This window comes from Salmo salar, chromosome 28 (genome assembly GCF_965601325.2).
Source record: "Salmo salar chromosome 28, fSalSal1, whole genome shotgun sequence".
Taxonomy (NCBI): domain Eukaryota; kingdom Metazoa; phylum Chordata; class Actinopteri; order Salmoniformes; family Salmonidae; genus Salmo; species Salmo salar.
This window is the reverse complement of record NC_138318.1, coordinates 21,843,391-21,862,693: the sequence shown is the minus strand read 5'-3', so window position 1 is coordinate 21,862,693 and position 19,303 is coordinate 21,843,391. Positions and strand designations below refer to the sequence as shown.

Here is a 19,303-nt window from a genome sequence, read left to right as displayed (position 1 = left end):
TTCAGAATACTTGTTTGCCAATCAAAAACGCAGAATACTTTGTGGTGGGCGTGTTCCTTACTTGTGAGGCTAGACTAAGCTGAGAGTCCGCGCTCATTGGCTATTCTAGAGAGAGACGAAGGCGCTTAAATAGACAGCCTGCGTTGAAGGATTGTATCTTTACGAAACTAACATTTAGCAAATAAGTTGTTTATCTTCAAGGTGAATCCAAGCCCCGATATATTTGAATTATTGTTAACATTTTTATATATTGTGAAATACATGTATTAGCTATGCAGACACACTGCTGCTAGAAATATCTTTAGCCAGCTAGCTAGTTAGCTTAGAACAAGCTCAGCTAATGCTTGCTAGTTTTTAACGTTAGACCAAAACAACATGCACGCGCTAGTGCCCACTACTAGTAAATGTTTGTTGTAGCTGCTTGAACTTGAGATAATCATAGTCTTACTAGAGACCACCCCTCCTAGCCACAGTGCTTCTATGTCTGCGTTGTTTGCTGTCTGGGTTTTTCTGCTCTGTTTCTGTATAAACACCTTGACGTCTGCTGATGCAAAATGGGCTTTATAAATACATTTGATTGATCCAATCCAGTACAGTAGCCAGCAAACTAGCTCGAATGTCAGCTAGTTATGTTAGGAGTTCAATTTGCACTTGCAAATAAAACATCGGATTCAACTAGTTAACTAGTTTAATCAGGAGTCTTATTGCTGGGATAGAACAAAACATGTGTGCACACCCTGGGGTAGGTCCTTGGGGAAACACGGGGCTACTTGTCAACTGTGTGTGTGTTTCAGGCACCATGCAGTCCAGGCGATGGTTTGGAGGGGCTGGGTTTAGCTTTGCAGATGACCCGGTCACAGAGACGTTGTCCCAGGCCATCCGAGGCACAGGAGAAGAGCTGGACCGAGAGCCAGACACTGGGGTGCTGTTTGGCAGCCTACGTGGGAGCGTGGTAGGCCTCCGGTATTATACCGGTGTGGTAAGTAGCTATCTACCAAAAGGTAAAGAAAAACTTGCTAAATCCATGAATCTTAAGTTGGTCCAGGAGTTTGTCCAGACCACTCCTGGCTTTATGCTAACTAACATCTTACTACTTTAACTTATGCATCACGAATAGGCCTTTAGAATGAATGAGCGTATTATGTGTGTATAGGTGAACAAAGGGGAGATGGTGTCTCTGGTGCGTCAGCCTCAGAACCCGTACGACCGTAACGCGGTGATGGTGGCTAACGTCTATGGCAGTCAGGTGGGGCACATCAAACGAGAGCTAGCCGCGTTGTTGGCTAACATCATGGACAATAACTTGGCCAGGGTGGAAGGGTGAGTGTGTGTGTGTGAGAGCAGGGCTGACAGTGCCCATGGGTCCTGTCCAAATTAATGTAGATGTCCGTGGATCAGTGTTTATAACTGATATGCAGCTGTGTGTGTACAAGCCAAGGTATTGAACTGTTTTGTGTGTGTTTAGGGTGGTGCCGTTCGGGGTGAAAAACCAGTTCACCATGTCTGTAGTTCTGTCCTTCTGGGGGAAAGAGGAAAACAGAGATGCAGTGGTGAGGCAGATAACTTCACGCAGCTTCAAACTGCAGACTGGGCCTACAGGTACACACACACACACATGCTGACACAGGTACACTCATAGCCTCCTCCTGGGTAATCTCTTGTCTCACTGTGTGTGTCTCATTTGGGAAAGGTTTCATGTGTGTAGATGGTTCCAGAGATCTGCCCAGGAAGACTGTCCTACTGACTGCAGAAGAGGTATTATACTTCCAACCATCTGCTTCCCAAATAGCACCCTATTCCCTATTTAGTGCACTACTTTTGACCGGGACTCATAGGGCTCTGGTCAAAAGTAGTTCACTATGTATGGAATATGGTGCCATTTTGATCAGACACAATACACTTAAAAACAAATAGGCTTAGGCTACGTACAGTATAAAGATATACACCAAGATATTGAAAATTATGATTACCTACGTCTGGGTTGTCGTATCACGCCGTTTCCTCCCCTCTCCTGCAGTTGAAGAATGCATTTGACAATTTATTTGAAAACCTGATGGAGGATAAGATTGGAGAGAGAGAGGCAGTGGAGGTGAGTGCATGTATTCTTGTGTTTTTGAGAAGAGAGAAGCGGGAGAGTGTGGAGAGTCAGGAATGGAGGGCCTCCTGAGTGGCGCAGCGGTCTAAGGCACTGCATTGCAGTATTGCGGCATCACTACAGCCTGGGGTTCGAGTCCAACTGGCCGTGACTGGGAGTCCCATAGGGCGGCGCACAATTGGCCCAGCGTCGTCCGGATTAGGGGAGGGTTTGGCTGGTGGGGGGCTTTACTTGGCTCATTACACTCTACTGACTCTTGGTGGGGCACCTGCAGGCTGTCCTCGGTCGTCAGTTGAACGGTGTTTCCTCCGACACATTGGTGCAGCTGGCTTCTGGGTTTAATCGGACGGGTGTTAAGAAGCGCGCTTTGGGGGGCCTCCCGAGTGGCGCAGTGGTCTAAGGCACTGCATCGCAGTGCTAGCTGTGCCACTAGAGATCCTGGTCGAGTCCAGGCTCTGTCGCAGCTGGCCGTGACCGGGAGACCCATGGGGCGGCGCACAATTGGTCCAGCGTCGTCCGGGTTAGTTGAGGGTTTGGCCGGCAGGGATGTCCTTGTCCCATCGCGCTCTAGCAACTCCTGTGGTGGGCCGGGCGCATGCACGCTGACACGGTCGCCAGGTGTACTGTGCTTCCTCCGTCACATTGGTGTGGCTGGCTTCCGGGTTAAGCGGGCATTGTGTCAAGAAGCAGTGCGGCTTGGTTGGGTTGTGTTTCTGAGGACGCACGACCGTCGACCTTCGCCTCTTCCGAGTCCGTACAGGAGTTGCAGTGATGAGACAAGACTGTAACTACCAATTTGAATACTGCGAAAAAAGGGGTAAATAAAAATTGTAAAAATCATCATAAAAAAGAAGCAAGCTTTGGCGGGTCATTTTTCGGAGGACTCGACCTTCGCCTCTCCCGAGCCCGTTGGGGAGTTGGAGCGATGAGACAAGATCTTATTTGGATATCATGAAATTGGGGAGAAAAAGGGGTTAAATAAAATGTATACAGTACCAGTCAAAAGTTTGGACACACCTACTCATTGCAGGGTTTTTCTTTATTTTTACTATTTTCTACATTGTAGAATAATAGTGAAGACATCAAAACTATGAAATAACACACATGGAGTCATGTAGTAACCAAAAAAGTGTTAAACAAATAAATATTTGATATTCTTCAAAGTAGCCACCCTTTGCCTTGACAGCTTTGCACAGTCTTGGCATTCTCTCAACCAGCTTCATGAGGAATGCTTTTCCAACAGTCTTGAAGGAGCACTTGTTGGCTGCTTTTCCTTCACGCCCGCTCCAACTCATCCCAAGCCATCTCAATTGGGTTGAAGTCGGGTGATTGTGGAGGCCAGGTCATCTGATGCAGCGCTCCATCACTCTCCTTGGTCAAATAGCCATTTCACAGCCTGGACGTGTGTTTTGGGCCGTTGTCCTGTTGAAAAACAAATGATAGTCCCACTAAGCGCAAACCAGATGGGATGGCATATCGCTGCAGAATGCTGTTTTAGCCATGCTGGTTAAGTGTGCCTTGTATTCTAAATGAATCACAGACAGTGTCACCAGCAAAGCACCCCCAAACCATAACACCACCTCCTTCATGCTTCACGTTGGGAATCACACATACGGAGATCATCCGTTCAACTACTCTGCGTCTCACAAAGACACAGCAGTTGGAACCAAAAATCTCACAATTGGACAGATTTCCACCAGTCTAATGTCCATTGCTCATGTTTCTTGGCCCAAGCAAGTCTCTTCTAATTATTGGTGTCCTTTGGTAGTGGTTTCTTTGCAGCAATTCAACCATGATGGTCTGATTCTGACTGTATTATTGACCATATGTTTTGTTTATTCCATGTGTAACTCTGTGTTGTTGTCTGTGTCGAATTGCTATGCTTTATCTTGGCCAGGTCGCAGTTGCAAATGAGAACTTGTTCTTAACTAGCCTACCTGGTTAAATAAAGGTGGGAGAAAAAAAATTAAAAAATTCACGCAGTCTCCTCAGAATAGTTGATGTTGAGAATGATGCATCTGTTACTTGTGTTCTGTGAAGCATTTATTTGGTCTGCAATCTGAGGTGCAGTTAACTCTAATGAACTTGTCCTCTGCAGCAGAGGTAACTCTGGGTCTTCCTTTCCTGTGGCGGTCCTCATGAGAGCCAGTTTAATCTTAACGCTTGATGGCTTTTGCGATTGTACTTGAAGAAACGTTCAGAATTCTTGACTGACCTTCATGTGGCTATTTTAAGAATCTCAAATATAAAATATTTCGATTTGGTTAACACTTTTTTGGTTACTACATGATTCCATATGTGTTATTTCATAGTTTTGATGTCTTCACTATTATTCTACAATGTAGAAAATAGTAAAAATAAAGAAAAACCCTGCAATGAGTAGGTGTGTCCAAACTTTTGACTGGTACTGTTTGTACACACCCACACACACACTACCGTTCAAAAGTTTGGGGTTACCTAGAAATGTCCTTGATTTTGAAAGAAATGCACATTTTCTTTGTCCATTAAAATAACATCAAATTGATCAGAAATACAGTATAGACATTGTTAATGTTTTAAAGTTGCTGATAATGGGCCTCTGTACGCATATGTAGATATTCCATAAAAAATCAGCCATTTCCAGCTGCAATAGTCATTTACAACATTAACAATGTCTACACTGTATTTCTGATCAATTTGATGTTATTTTAATGGACAAAACATTTGCTTTTCTTTCAAAAACAAGGATATTTCTCAGTGACTCAAACTTTGAACGCTAGTGTATATATATATATATATATATATATATATATATATATATATACATACATACATACATACATACATACACACACACACACACACACACACACACACACACACACACACACACGAAGGAGGAGGTTGAAATCATAATAGACTCATGGCTATTTGTGTTTGTGTATCTGTCGATCTACAGGCAGTGTGTACTCCGCTGCTGCCCCACCAGAAGCAGGCTCTGAGCTGGATGTGTGTGTGTGAAAACAACGTGGCGCTGCCCCACTTCTGGGAGGTTAAGGGGGGACTGTTCTATAACACACTCACACACTCCTCTGTTAGAGAGAGACCACAGAGGGTCCGGGGCGGCATACTGGCTGACGACATGGGACTGGTGAGACGAACACACACACACCGATTACTGACCATGTACAGTACACAAACACACACACCCTTCACCATCACCACTGTGGTTTGTGTTTTCAGGGGAAAACGTTGACCACCATCGCTCTGATCCTCTCCAACTTCCATCACGGGAAACCTCTGTGTGAACCGGTAAGTGTTATGATCTGAGGTTTGGTTTCCTTTGTGGCTGCTGATTGGTGAAAGGATTAGGTGATAGATTTGTCACTATCATGTCTGTTCAGATGTGGTTTTGGGGGGAAGGGTCAATTCCATTTTAATTTCTCCAGTCAATTCAAAAAGGAAACCCAATTCCAAGTTTTCTTTCTTGAATTGACCCCAACACTGGTTCAGATCAGCTGTCATAAAGTGAAAAGATGACAGCCTCTGTGAGTGGATCTCTGAATGTCCTGTCAGTGAGCTGTGTCTCTATGTCTCTGAAGGAGAAGTCTTCCCCTGAACCTAAGGCCTCTACCACCGCAAGGAAAAACCCTGAAGGTAAGTGTGTGTGCTCAGACATTTCAGGTGCCTGCTCCTTCTCTCTCTCTCTAATGTTGATTCCCTTTTCTCTCTCTCTGTCTCTTGTCTATCTCTCTCGCTCTCTCGCTCAGGGAAGAGTGGCGAGGGGGATCAGGCAGAAGTGTCTGTGGCTCCCGCTGGTCACTCACCTTGTATGAGGTAGGTTAGAGCCTTAGCATATAGCTCTCTGCTTGCGTATGTTATCGCCTCTGGTTTCTGTCAGGACAAATTGTGTGTGTGTGTGTGTGTGTTTCAGAGCCAATCAGGCTGAAACCCAGGTGGTGTGTGTGGAGTCGGTGGACGTTGTGCAAGAGGATGGAGACGGGGACTGGGTGCCTGAAAAGAAAGGTAGAAGTAACTAATATACACACTACTACTGTTTGTGTGAGGACAGGCAGACTCAGCTGAACTAATATATCTGTCCTTCACCACACAGCGAAGCGAAGGCCACAGGGAGGCAAGGCCACCACAACAAAGAAAGGTAAATCGGCTGTGCGTGTGATTTTTGTCCCATGTATATGTGGTGGTCTGTGCTGCAATAAAATCTGTCCTTTCAGCTGCTAAGACCAAAGGGAAAGCAGTCAGCACCTCAAAGAAAGGTAAGACAGCCGTCTTTACAAGTACTGGCATTTAGCATTTGAAAAATAGTTTGCATGCAACTCTAGGCTTTGCATGCAAAACTGGGTGTCGTGTGGTGTGTGTGTGTGTGTGTGTGTGTAGGGGGTGCTGTGTTGGAGGACCTGGACTTTGCAGCAGCACTGAGTGGGTTAACACAGGGAGCTCCTCAGAAGAAGAGTGTCGGTGAGTTCAGTGGTCAATATATGGTGGATATATTATATTGCTCTGCCATGCATCATTGACATACTGATGATCTGTGATAACAAAGCTACACGCATCCCCACCCATTTGATGAGTGCATTATTTGGTGTGTGAGTTAAGGTAAAAGTGTAGTTTCGCCGGTGGAAGCTGCCTCCTCCCAGAGCACAGACGACCCAGCAGCCAGAGCCACTCTCATCATCTGCCCCTTATCAGTACTCAGCAACTGGCTGGTGAGAAAACAAAATCTCTTTTGCACATTTGTGCACACACAAACAGTCAGTCACTCACTCACACACACACACACTAACATGTTAACTTGTGTTGTAGGACCAGTTGGATCAGCATGTGCGAGCGGACGTCAAGCTGAATGTGTATCTGTACTACGGCTCGGAACGCAACAGGGACACACACTTCCTGTCCTCACAGCACGTGGTCCTCACCACCTACAACGTGCTTTCTGCTGAATACTCGGTGAGTGGAGGGTGGGTGTGTGTTATAGCTCTTGATTTGGGACTGGTAAACTGCAACGCTCTCTCTTTCACTCACTCTTCTCTGTCTCAGGGCAGTGCTAGTCCCCTCCATACAGTGAGCTGGCTGAGAGTAGTCTTGGACGAGGGCCATATTATCAGAAACCCAAACGCCCAGCAGAGCAAGGCTGTACTGAAATTAAACACACAGAGACGCTGGATACTCACAGGTACTAGCCACACACACACACCTAGTCGATAATGTCAACTGCTGACGTAGAACATGTGAAGAGCTCAGTGCCGTTTGTGTCCAGGCACTCCCATCCAGAACAACCTGAGGGATCTGTGGATGCTGGTGGCGTTTCTGCGTCTGAAGCCGTTCGACGTGAGAGAGTGGTGGAACAGAGTCATACAGAGACCTGTCACACAGGGGGACAAGACAGGCCTGCAGTCAGTACACGCGCGTGCACACATAACAGCGAGAGTGTCATTCACAGTCATGCTAGCTTGACTGACTGGCTGGCTGGCTGACTCATGGTTTTTACAGCCTTCCTGTTAAAGCGACAACTGATGTCAACTACAGCATCTAACATTTGTAACAATGGCTAGCATTTATGTTTTCACTGGCTGCCAAAGCTGACAACTCAAATGTGTGTGTTTGACCCGGCGTGTGTGTGTAGGAACCTGCAGGCTCTGGTGAAGTGTGTCACGCTGCGTCGTACGAAGACCAGCCGTGTGTGTGGTCGGCCTCTGGTCTCTCTGCCGGAGAGGAGCGTCAGAATAGAGGAAGTGGAGCTGACACAGAAGGAGAGGGAGGAATACGAGCTGGCACGCACAGAGGGACGCACCACCATCAGCAGGTGTGGCTGTGTGTGTTTTTACCTGTGTGTGTTTTTACCTGTGTGTGTTTTTACCTGTGTGTGTTTTTACCTGTGTGTGGCTGTGTGTGTTTTTACCTGTGTGTGGCTGTGTGTGTTTTTACCTGTGTGTGGCTGTGTGTGTTTTTACCTGTGTGTGTTTTTACCTGTGTGTGGCTGTGTGTGTTTTTACCTGTGTGTGTTTTTACCTGTGTGTGGCTGTGTGTGTTTTTACCTGTGTGTGTTTTTACCTGTGTGTGGCTGTGTGTGTTTTTACCTGTGTGTGTTTTTACCTGTGTGTGGCTGTGTGTGTTTTTACCTGTGTGTGGCTGTGTGTGTTTTTACCTGTGTGGGTTTTTACCTGTGTGGGTTTTTACCTGTGTGGGTTTTTACCTGTGTGTGTTTTTGGCGCTGTGTGTGTTTTTGGCGCTGTGTGTGTTTTTGGCGCTGTGTGTTTTTACCTGTGTGTTTTTACCTGTGTGTTTTTGGCTGTGTGTGTTTTTACCTGTGTGTGTTTTTGGCTGTGTGTGTTTTTACCTGTGTGTGTTTTTACCTGTGTGTGGCTGTGTGTGTTTTTACCTGTGTGTGGCTGTGTGTGTTTTTACCTGTGTGGGTTTTTACCTGTGTGTGTTTTTACCTGTGTGTGTTTTTACCTGTGTGTTTTTGGCGCTGTGTGTGTTTTTGGCGCTGTGTGTTTTTACCTGTGTGTTTTTACCTGTGTGTTTTTGGCGCTGTGTGTTTTTACCTGTGTGTGTTTTTGGCTGTGTGTGTTTTTACCTGTGTGTGTTTTTGGCTGTGTGTGTTTTTACCTGTGTGTGGCCGTGTGGGTTTTTACCTGTGTGTGTTTTTACCTGTGTGTGTTTTTACCTGTGTGTGTTTTTACCTGTGTGGGTTTTTACCTGTGTGGGTTTTTGGCGCTGTGTGTGTTTTTGGCTGTGTGGGTTTTTACCTGTGTGTGGCCGTGTGGGTTTTTACCTGTGTGTGTTTTTACCTGTGTGTGTTTTTACCTGTGTGGGTTTTTACCTGTGTGTGTTTTTACCTGTGTGGGTTTTTACCTGTGTGGGTTTTTACCTGTGTGGGTTTTTACCTGTGTGGGTTTTTACCTGTGTGGGTTTTTACCTGTGTGGGTTTTTACCTGTGTGGGTTTTTGGCTGTGTGTGTTTTTAGCTGTGTGTGTTTTTGGCTGTGTGTGTTTTTGGCTGTGTGGGTTTTTACCTGTGTGGGTTTTTACCTGTGTGGGTTTTTACCTGTGTGTGGCTGTGTGGGTTTTTACCTGTGTGTGGCCATGTGGGTTTTTACGTGTGTGTGTAGGTATGTTGCAGAGGGGACTGTCCTCAGGAACTACGCAGATGTTCTGGCTATCCTAGTCAGGCTGAGACAGTTCTGCTGCCACCCTGACCTACTGGGAAAGACCACTACACACACAGGTAACACACACATATATGCGTAAAGCGTGTGTATACACATACATTTTGTAACTTTTGTAGCTGATTGTTTTGTTGGTATTTTAAATAAGCCACATACCATTCTAATGAACCCCCTCCCCGACACCCTCTCCCCCACCCCTCCCCCCCTCGCCAGGTGTGGTAGCTGCGACTCCTGCAGAGTTGAGAGAGCGTCTGATAGTGAAGCTGAGGCTGGTGCTGGGCACTGGCTCTGATGAAGAGTGTGCTGTATGTCTGAACTCTGTTCGTCTGCCCGTCATCACACACTGTGCACACGTCTACTGCAGACCCTGCATCGCACAGGTCATACGCAGTGAGCAGGTAGTTAACTACATACACGCCATGTCTCTCGCTCTCTCGCGCTCTCTCTCTCTAGATGCAGGCATTGCCCAGGGGCACTTATTTTGTGTGTGTGTGTGTGTGTGTGTGTAGGAGCAGGCGCGGTGCCCTCTGTGCAGAGGCCAGATCAAGGCCAGTGAGCTAGTGGAGTTTCCTCCGGAGGGAGAAGAGGAGGAGAGTAACCTCTTGGAGAACTGGAGGAGCAGCTCCAAGGTAACACACACACACACCTGGAGAACCACTTCTGGGGTATTTTAATTTGTGCAAACTGTAGCAAAACCTTTATTGGAAACGTTCAGGTAGTCCCTCCCTGTTTGGGCCCGTTTGATTCCTAGTGAAAACCACCCTGTAGTAGAAAGTTGTTGTGCCTATAAACATTTTGTATGCATGCATGCATACTTACTAACTAACTAACTACCGGTCAAAAGTTTTAGAACACCTACTCATTCAAGGGTTTTTCTTTACTATTTTCTACGTTGTAGAATAATAGTGAAGACATCAGATCTATGAAATAACACACATGGAATCATGTAGTAAGCAAATAAGTGTTAAACAAATCGAAATATATTTGAGATTCTTCAAATAGCCACCCTTTGCCTTGATGACAGCTTTGCACACTTGGCATTCTATCAAATAACTTCATGAGGTAGACACCTGGAATGCATTTCAATTAACAGGTGTGCCTTGTGAAAAGTTAATTTGTGGAATTTCTTTCCTTAATGCGTTTGATCCAATCAGTTGTGTTGTGACAAGGTAGGGTGGGTATACAGAACATATCCCTATTTGGTAAAAGACAGCTTTGATGACAGTTCACCTTTGCACACTCTTGGCATTATCTCAACCAGCTTCATAAGGAAGTCACCTGGAATGCATTTCAATTAACCTTGTTAAAAGTTAAAAGTGGCATTTGGTATACAGAAGATAGCCCTACTTGGTAAAAGACCATGTCCATATTATGGCAAGAACGCTCAAATAAGCAAAGAGAAATGACAGTCCATCATTATTTTCAGACATAAAGGTCAGTCAATACGGAAAATTTCAATAACTTTTAAGGTTTCCTCAAGTGCAGTTGCAAAAACCATCAAGCGCTATGATGAAACTGGCTCTCATGAGGACTGCCACAGGAATGGAAGACCCAGTGTTACCTCTGCTGCAGAGGATAAGTTCATTAGAGTTACCAGCCTCAGAAATTGCAGCCCAAATAAATGCTTCACAGAGTTCAAGTAACAGACACATCTCAACATCAACTGTTCAGAGTAGACAGTATATCAGGCTTTCATGGTTGAATTGCTGCAAAGAAACCTCTACTGAAGGACACCAATAAGAAGACTTGCTTGGGCCAAGAAACATGAGCAATGAACATTAGACCGGTGGAAGTCTGTCCTTTGGTCTGTTGAGTCCAAATTTGAGTTTTTTGGTTCCAACCGCCGTGTCTTTGAGACGCGGTGTGGGTGAATGGATGATCTCCACATGTATATTTCCCACCGTAAAGCATGGAGGAGGAGGAGTTATGGTGTGGTGGTGCTTTGCTGGTGACACTGTGATTTATTTAGAATTCAAGGCACACTTAACCAGCATTACTACCACAGCATTCTGCAGCGATACGCCATCCCATCTGGTTTGCCCTTAGTGGGACTATCATTTGTTTTTCAACAGGACAATGACCCAACACACTTCCAGGCTGTGTAAGGGCTATTTGACCAAGAAGGAGAGTGATGGAGTGCTGCATCAGATGACCTGGCCTCCACAATCACCCGACCTCAACCAAATTGAGATGGTTTGGGATTGGTCAGATCCCAGTCTGAAGGAAAAGCAGCCAACAAGTACTCAGCATATGTGGGAACTCCAACACTGTTGGAAAAGCATTCCAGGTGAAGCTGGTTGAGAGAATACCAAGAGTGTGCAAAGCTGTCATCAAGGCAAAAGGTGGCTATTTGAAGTATCTCAAATATACAATTTATTGATTTGTTGACCACTTTTTTGCTTACTACATGATTCCGTATGTGTTATTTCATAGTTTATGTCTTCACTATTATTCTACAATGTAGAAAATGGTCAAAATTAGAGTAGGTGTTGTAAAACTTTTGACCGGTTTTGTGTGTGTACGCACACATACACAGTGGCAAGAAAAAGTATGTGAACCCTTTGGAAGTACCTGGACTTCTGCATAAATTGGTCATAAAATTGGATCTGAACTTCATCTAAGTCACAACAATAGACACAGTCTGCTTCAACTGATAACACACAAACAATTGTACGTTTTCATGTCTTTATTGAACACACCGTGTAAACATCCACAGTGCAGGGTGGGAAAAGTATGTGAACCCTTGGTTTTAATAATGAACTCAACCAAATGTTTTCTGTAGTTGCGGATAAGACCTGCACAACGGTCAGGAGGAATTTTGGACCATTACTCTTTACAAAACTGTTTCAGTTCAGCAATATTCTTGGGATGTCTGGTGTGAACCGCTCTCTTGAGGTCATGCCACAGCATCTCAATCGGGTTGAGGTCAGGACTCTGACTGGGCCATTCCAGAAGGCCTATTTTCTTCTGTTGAAGCCATTCTGTTTGATTCACTTCTGTGTTTTTGGGTCATTGTCCTGTTGCATCACCCGACTTCTGTTGAGCTTCAATTTGCAGACAGATAGCATTACATTCTCCTGAAAAATGTCTTGATAAACTTGGGAATTCATTTTTCCATCAATGATAGCAAGCTGTCCAGGCCCTGAGGCAGCAAAGCAACTCCAAACCATGATGCTCCCTCCACCATACTTTACAGTTGGCATGAGGTTTTGATGTTGGTGTGCTGTGTCTTTTTTTCTCTCCACACATAGTGTTGCTAGTTCCTTCCAAACAACTCGACTTTCGTTTTATCTGTCCACAGAATATTTAGCCAGTAGCGCAGTGGAACATCCAGATGCTCTTTTGAGAACTTCAGACGTGCAGCAATGTTTTTAATTTTTTTGGACAGCAGTGGCTTCTCCTGTGGTGTCCCCCCATGAACACCATTCTTGTTTAGTGTTTTATGTATCGTAGACCGGCACGAGATGTTAGCATGTTCCAGAGACTTCTGTAAGTCTTTAGCTGACAGTAGGATTCTTCTTAACCTCATTGAGCATTCTGCGCTGTGCTCTTGCAGTCATCTTTGCAGGACGGCCACTCCTAGGGAGAGTAGCAACAGTGCTGAACTTTCTCCATTTACAGACAATTTGTCTTACCGTGAATTGATGAACATCAAGGCTTTTACAGATACTTTTGTAACCCTTTCCAGCTTTATGCAAGTCAACCATTCTTAATCTTAGGTCTTCTGAGATCTCTTTTGTTCGAGGGATGGTTCACATCAGGCAATGCTTCTTGTGAATAGCAAACTCACATTTTGTAAGTGTTCTTGTATAGGGCAGGGCAGCTCTAACCAACGTCTCCAATCTCGTCTCATTGATTGTACTCCAGGTTAGCTGACTCCTGACTCCATTTAGCTTTTGGAGAAGTCATTAGCCTAGGGGTCCACATACTTTTCCCAACCTACACTGTGAATGTTTAAATGATGTATTCAATATAGACAAGAAAAATACAATTTGTGTTATTAGTTTAAGCAGACTGTGTGTCTGTGACTTAAAATTAGATCTGATCTTCATCTATGACCAATTTATGCAGAAATCCAGAATTTCAAAGGGTACATATGTATGTATGTATGTATGTATGTATGTATGTATGTGTGGCAAGAAAAAGTGTGTGTGTATAATTTATTTATTACTGTATGTTCATAGAATCCGTACTCCTGGCGAATGGTTTTCATGTGCTATAAGATGTGATGGCTTCTAGCCACTGTAAGACACCCCCTGATCAACAAACGGTGTGTGTAGGTGGAGGCTCTAATGTCTAGCCTGCTCAGACTGCGCAGTGAGGACGACAGCATCAGGAGTCTGGTTGTCTCTCAGTTCACACGCTTCCTCACTATTCTGGAGATTCCGCTCAGGTAACGTGTACACACACACACACACAGAACACTTAAAAATATATTTTACCCCGGATCACTCTCTCACGCTCTGCCTCTAGGGAGGAGGGTTTCAAGTTTGTACGTCTGGACGGCACTATGAGCCAGAAAAGGCGGGCGCAGGTGATTCAGGAGTTCCAGAGCGACGCCCCTGGCAGCCCATTGATCATGCTGCTGTCACTCAAAGCCGGAGGGGTGGGGATAAACCTCAGCGCTGCATCCCGCGTCTTCCTCATGGACCCAGTAAGTGTGTCAACTGTTCAGCAATCTACACTTTCCTCACACACAGACATACATGTACACACTCTGACATGTGTGTGTCCACAGGCATGGAACCCAGCAGTAGAGGACCAGTGTGTGGACCGGTGTCACCGCCTCGGCCAGAAGAGAGATGTTGTCATCACTAAGGTCAGAGGTTACATGGCTGCGGGTTGTGGGTAATGTAGTCACTACAGTGTGTAGTTTTATAATGGACACAGAGGCAGAAGCGGGTGTGTGTGTGTGTGTGTACATACAAATATTTATTGTGTGTGTAGTTCATAGTGAAAGGCTCCGTGGAGGAGAACATGGTGAAGATTCAGAGGCAGAAGCAGGATCTGGTGGAGAAGGCTTTTGGCACCAAGAACCCCGGTGAGAGGAATACGTCGCGTGTTGATGAAATCCGAGCCCTGATGGAGCTGTAGATGCCAGCACTAAAAACAGCAATTCTTTTGAACAGAGCCCTATCTGGCAGGCCAACATTGTTGTCCTTTAAGTTTAGAGGTAATGTTCTCCCAGCTCTGGGACCAAACACACACACACACACTGCCCATTGTTTAGAGCAGTACTGCATGTGTGGGAATAAGGTTTCTGTGACAAACCATACATTGGTTTTTTTAATTGGTTTTTGGTCCTAAATTCCCAACAAAGGGAAATTTAATAGGTCAGGGTTCAAACCTCTGTAACATCCTCTAGGAGTCTAGGGAGTAGGTGAGACATGAGTTTACTGTAGACTTGACTAACGTGATTTACTTTACAGAGCAGAGGAAAATATTATGAGGATAAACGGATGTGAATCAGAGGTGTAATTCCTAATAAAACTCAGATTGGAAATAATCTTGATACCAGTCTGTTTGTGTCCCTTTTTTGTCTAACTGTCATGTTGTTATACCAAACCAGCAGAATGCACACTGGCATGCAGGCTAGATGGTATTTAACACTAATAGCCAATGTTTGTGTCCCGAATGGCACCCTATTCCCTATATAGTGCACTACCTTTGACCAGGGCCCATAGTTGATGCACAATTTTGGGGGAATTTCTCTGGGCTGTTCGCCTATAACCAGAGAATGTTCAGCACTGTAGTTCTAAACAGAAGTAATGGTCACAGACTAAATGGAAACAATTTTTTATTTGTCAGACAATAGGACTAAACCGAGTCACTACCATTTGCCATACTGTAGCACTCTGAGTGTTTGTTCCTGTCCCCCAGTCTCACCATTCTCTGTGTTCCAATACACAGTTGGTAGAACAGGAAATGATACAGAGGCAGTCAGGCAAGTTGAAACCTGTGTGCGCACACAGGGCAGTGGTAGACTACTAGGATTTATAACTGACACCACAGGACCTCTGAACACAGGACTCTTGGACAAGTGAACTAATTTGATGGAAACTAGATGGTGAAAGAGAGATTTACCAGGTTTAATATGATGGGTATTAATGGAAATGGAAGTTATTAAACTCCCTCTGACATCTGGGAGCCGCTGAACATTCAGCGAGAAGAGGACAAAGTTGGTACAAGCCTTCTTGCACCTCCAGGTAGGCACTTTTATTGTATCGTCAAGCCTTGAATTACATTGGTTTTATTGTAAAAGTTAGGTGTAATGTTAGTGTGCATTATTGTGACATGGGATTCCCTTTGACACTTTGGCTATTCCGCTCTTAGTGGGGATTAAATCATAATGTGTTTAACTTGTTCTGCATAACATCTCTGACTCATTAAAATGTAGGGTTGGTTTTTACCCTTGGCTTTATCAAGATCAAAACTTTATTTCAACACCATATCAAGCAAGTTACTCTAACTCAAAGAAGATATTTAAAATGCATTTTCACTAGGACATTAGATCCAAGTACAATATCCAATGTCAACAAAATACAATTGTTATGACAGATCAGATGGCTCACTCACTTTGAATGGGTAAGAATGGAGAGGGAATCAACTTGGACCAATTTGACTTCTGACCAGTAATTGGTCCTGGTTGTCAATGCTTTCACAATACTAAAATTAGAGGGGGGAACTGAGTCCTGTGTTTTCTGCAGTTCTCCATTGGCCTCTGGAGGCCTTATATGGGAAACTGAGATTGACTATGGAGTGATCTGAGAATCGTCACCCCAGGGTGGTGCAGGGCTACAGGCTTCCTGTTCTGTGGGTTCTGCGTGTGTGTGTGTGCCTGTGTTGTGTCTTTAGTGCTCAAAATTTTGGGTTAGGGCGTTCTGCACTGCAGTGACTGCTGTCAGCAACTTCCTGTAGCAGTATTTTCATGCATAGCGATGGGAACCAACATTTAATGGTGTCTGCCTGCCCATTTTCAAGTTAAAATCATGGAACAAAAACGGCCATACTGGTCAGTCTGCATTCTTTTTGATAATAATCTGTAAGGCAGACGTCCATCATGTTGCTAGAGGACAAAGATGGACTTTAGTAACTGAGTACTTCCACAACAGAGATCCTATTAAATTCGTTCTAATATGTAATTCTGTGACTCCCACAATGTTGAGGTTCCCTAACGCCTATTACTGTATGGCCAGTGTAGCAGAGTCCTGTCTCAGTTTACTGGATCTGAATCATTTATGTTTTTAATGCAAATAAAGTGTATGTCCCAAATGCCACTCTACCTATGGACCCTGGTTAAAAGTAGGATGCCATTTAAGATGCACAAAGTCAGATACAGCAGTTTTAAATGTACCCTATCGACTGTTCCCAGCTCCAAGATGACCTCTTCTGAAATGTGACTGTCTGCATCTCAATACAGAGGCCCCAGCCAGGGGAGCGGCTGACTGTGTAGGCCTACCTACAGTAACATGGAGATGGTGCAGGTGGAGTTTGAGTATGAGTACACAGCCAGGGATGGGGCTCTGGTCTCCATCAAGCCCAACGACATGTAATTGAATTGAAAATATTTATTGTCCATAAAATATTTCACAAAATGGAAATTAGTCATCAGCTCATGGTAAAATGAGTACAATTACTAACAAACAGATCAGACAACATGATATAGATGTACTGTGTGTTTTGCACAGCCCAAACATATTGTTTACATTGCCTTTTTGGGCCTGTAATGTTCACAGGTACATCCTGGTCTCCAGGACCAACGAGCACTGGTGGCACGTCCGGAAGGACCAGGGCACCAAGCCCTTCTACATCCCTGCAAAGTATGTGAGGGAGCTCTCTGTGGAGACCCAGGGCCAACTGGACCTCACCGATCCTGGGACTCAGAGTCACACGTCCCCGCAGGCAACGACTGACAGAGAGCCACCGAAGATGTCTAACAAAGGTCAAAGGCCAGGCGCTGTGATGAGGGTCCACGTGTCCATGGATCACTCTGCGCGATCACTTTCCACTCACAGGAAGTCCACATTCAGGGTCTCACAAGATATCGAGCGGTATGAGCACGTGAAGACAATGGTGGGACTGCAGACCTCCAACAACGAGACTAGAGAGAGCCCGCCATGTGATCTGAAGAGGCATAGTTTAGTTCCAGGTGTCTCATTCAACTCAGCCTCAGACACTCCAGGTCTTGGAGATTTGCTGCAGCGCCCTTCCCTAAAGCTCCTTGTCCCACCCGAGCCCACAAGTGGACTTCCTCAGTTGCAGTCAGGCCATTCTCCGTTTATCAAGGATCCAGTTGAACAGCAGAACTCAGACGGCTGGATGATGAAAACACTGGCAGGGGATCCTAGTGGGCAATCTCATTTATATCAGGACTCTGATATCTATGAGACTATATCAGATATACCACTCTCAGAGTTGACAGACATAGTGGGAACAGAACCGGCTGGATCTCTGGGTGCAACGAAAACACCAGCAGAACAGCAAAGCGTGGATCAAACTTGTGGTCCGATTGATGTTACAGCCCCTTCTCTTTCGGATCAGGTAAGATTGAGAGTCAGTGATTAATTTTCCTACATTCATTTCACATTTCCACAAACTTCAAAGTGCTTCCTTTCAAATGGTATCAAGAAATGCATATCCTTGCGAAAATTGAAAAAAAGTGCCCTTAAGAGGTTAAGTAATGATGGACTGTTGTTTCTCTTTGCTTATTTGAGCTGTTCTTGCCATAATATGGACTTGGTCTTTTACCAAATAGGGCTATCTTCTGTATACCAACCCTGCCTTGTCACAACACAACTGATTGGCTCAAATGCATTAAGAAGGAAAGAAATTCGACAAATTAACTTTTCACAAGGCACACCTGTTAATTGAAATGCATTCTGGGTGACTACCTCATGAAGCCAGTTGAGAGAATGCCAAGAGTGTGCAAAGCTATCAAGGCAAAGGGTGGCTACCATTGAAGAATCTCACCTATAAGATATATTTTGATTTGTTTAACACTTTTTTGGTTACTACATGATTCCATATGTGTTATTTCATAGTTTTAATGTCTAAACTATTATTCTACACTGTAGAAAATAGTCCTATGTCCCACTGTTCAGCAGCCCAATGGCTGACATGCCTTGCTCCTATTCTTACTAAGCAATGGGACCCTTAATCTCCTTCCGGAGGGCAGCAGTTCAAAACATAGAGCAAGATTGTGTGTTGGGTTCTCTATGTTGCGTTTGGCCTTGTCCATTGCCTGTTTATCATAGAGGCCCTGAAGCCCCCTGAACTGCAGCTCACAGAGCTTGGACCCCAGATTCACAGGATACCCTTATTATAAACTGACAGGCCACCGTACCAGGCCAGGAAACAGAAAGTTGGCACACTCTCTCTATATGGCAGGTGTAATAGTTGGAGAGTATCCGGGTGTTAACATTCGGTTGTCTCAGTCTGCGCAGGAGGTACAGAGTCGTTGTTGGTATTTTTTATTTATATTCTCAGTGTTGGCATTAAAAGAGTATGTGCTGTCCATGATGGTTCCCATGTACTTAACTCCCCACTCTCGCTTCACCATCCAGGACTAGGTGGCTCACTGGGTCTGCCTCCGGAAATCAATAAGCAGTTATTTTGTTTGTTGGTGTTGAGTGTGAGGTAGTTTTGCACCAGTCATGAACCTTTCATTGTAGTTACTCTGTTGTATTTATTTTAAGAAAAGGACTGGTCTGATTCATTCCATGATTCATAGAGTAATTATTACTGTACTCAATGTTTGTATCCCAAATGGCACCTGGTCAAAAGTAGTGCCCTATATAGAGGAATAGGGTGCAAATTGGGAATCATACAATGAATCACAGTCCCAGATGAGAACTAGGTCTATTGCTTGTGTCAGATTTCCCAAAAGTTAATGTGGTCAACAGGACTCATAATGAATCACATTCAGAGAAATACTGTATTACCTTCTGGGATCCATAAACATGAGTCGAAAGATGCTTTCAGTAAGTGAGGCTTGTGATCTGCATTAAAGATACATGGTGATATTGTCGTTAACAGAATGC

At 44.6% G+C, this 19,303-nt stretch overlaps 2 protein-coding genes across 7 annotated transcripts in view; both read left to right on the top strand.

Moving 5' to 3' along the window:
- The first annotated feature begins 68 nt into the window (after positions 1 to 68).
- On the top strand, positions 69 to 14,775 carry hltf (helicase-like transcription factor). Of its 3 annotated transcripts, XM_014179878.3 has the most exons (26): positions 69 to 201; positions 795 to 979; positions 1,154 to 1,320; positions 1,466 to 1,599; positions 1,691 to 1,755; positions 2,018 to 2,089; positions 5,034 to 5,225; positions 5,318 to 5,386; positions 5,677 to 5,731; positions 5,845 to 5,911; positions 6,009 to 6,100; positions 6,189 to 6,233; positions 6,310 to 6,351; positions 6,473 to 6,553; positions 6,692 to 6,801; positions 6,899 to 7,042; positions 7,133 to 7,268; positions 7,353 to 7,488; positions 7,719 to 7,898; positions 9,207 to 9,322; positions 9,477 to 9,661; positions 9,773 to 9,892; positions 13,544 to 13,656; positions 13,737 to 13,917; positions 14,002 to 14,082; positions 14,211 to 14,775. In XM_014179878.3, exons 2-26 carry the CDS (start codon positions 800 to 802, stop codon positions 14,355 to 14,357), a joined length of 2,910 nt encoding a protein of 969 aa, XP_014035353.1. In that variant the 5' UTR covers positions 69 to 201; positions 795 to 799; the 3' UTR covers positions 14,358 to 14,775. The 3 variants fall into 3 exon arrangements, with proteins under 3 accessions (XP_014035353.1, XP_045565970.1, XP_082826642.1); XM_045710014.2 differs by lacking the exons at positions 13,737 to 13,917; positions 14,002 to 14,082; positions 14,211 to 14,775 and having other exon boundaries at positions 13,448 to 13,568; XM_082970516.1 differs by lacking the exons at positions 13,544 to 13,656; positions 13,737 to 13,917; positions 14,002 to 14,082; positions 14,211 to 14,775 and adding an exon at positions 11,336 to 11,594.
- Positions 14,776 to 15,177: 402 nt separating this feature from the next.
- LOC106589645 (rho GTPase-activating protein 15) overlaps positions 15,178 to 19,303 on the top strand; it is a 28,332-nt gene continuing 24,206 nt past the window's right edge. For 2 of the 4 annotated variants that reach the window (XM_014179876.3, XM_014179874.3), the window contains exons 1-3: positions 15,178 to 15,469; positions 16,636 to 16,812; positions 17,000 to 17,804. In XM_014179876.3, coding sequence (XP_014035351.2) covers positions 16,733 to 16,812; positions 17,000 to 17,804 — 885 coding nt within the window. In that variant the 5' untranslated portion in view covers positions 15,178 to 15,469; positions 16,636 to 16,732. The remainder of the gene's footprint in view (positions 15,470 to 16,635; positions 16,813 to 16,999; positions 17,805 to 19,303) is intronic. The other 2 variants (XM_014179875.3, XM_045710013.2) reach the window with 2 other exon arrangements.

Excerpts from the sequence above, each read along its gene's own strand:
- hltf (XM_014179878.3), top strand. The coding sequence starts at position 800 with ATGCAGTCCAGGCGATGGTTTGGAGGGGCTGGGTTTAGCTTTGCAGAT. Across the intron at positions 7,899-9,206 it reads GGACGCACCACCATCAGCAG|GTATGTTGCAGAGGGGACTG; the intron begins GTGTGGCTGTGT and ends GTGTGTGTGTAG. Across the intron at positions 9,662-9,772 it reads AGGTCATACGCAGTGAGCAG|GAGCAGGCGCGGTGCCCTCT; the intron begins GTAGTTAACTAC and ends GTGTGTGTGTAG.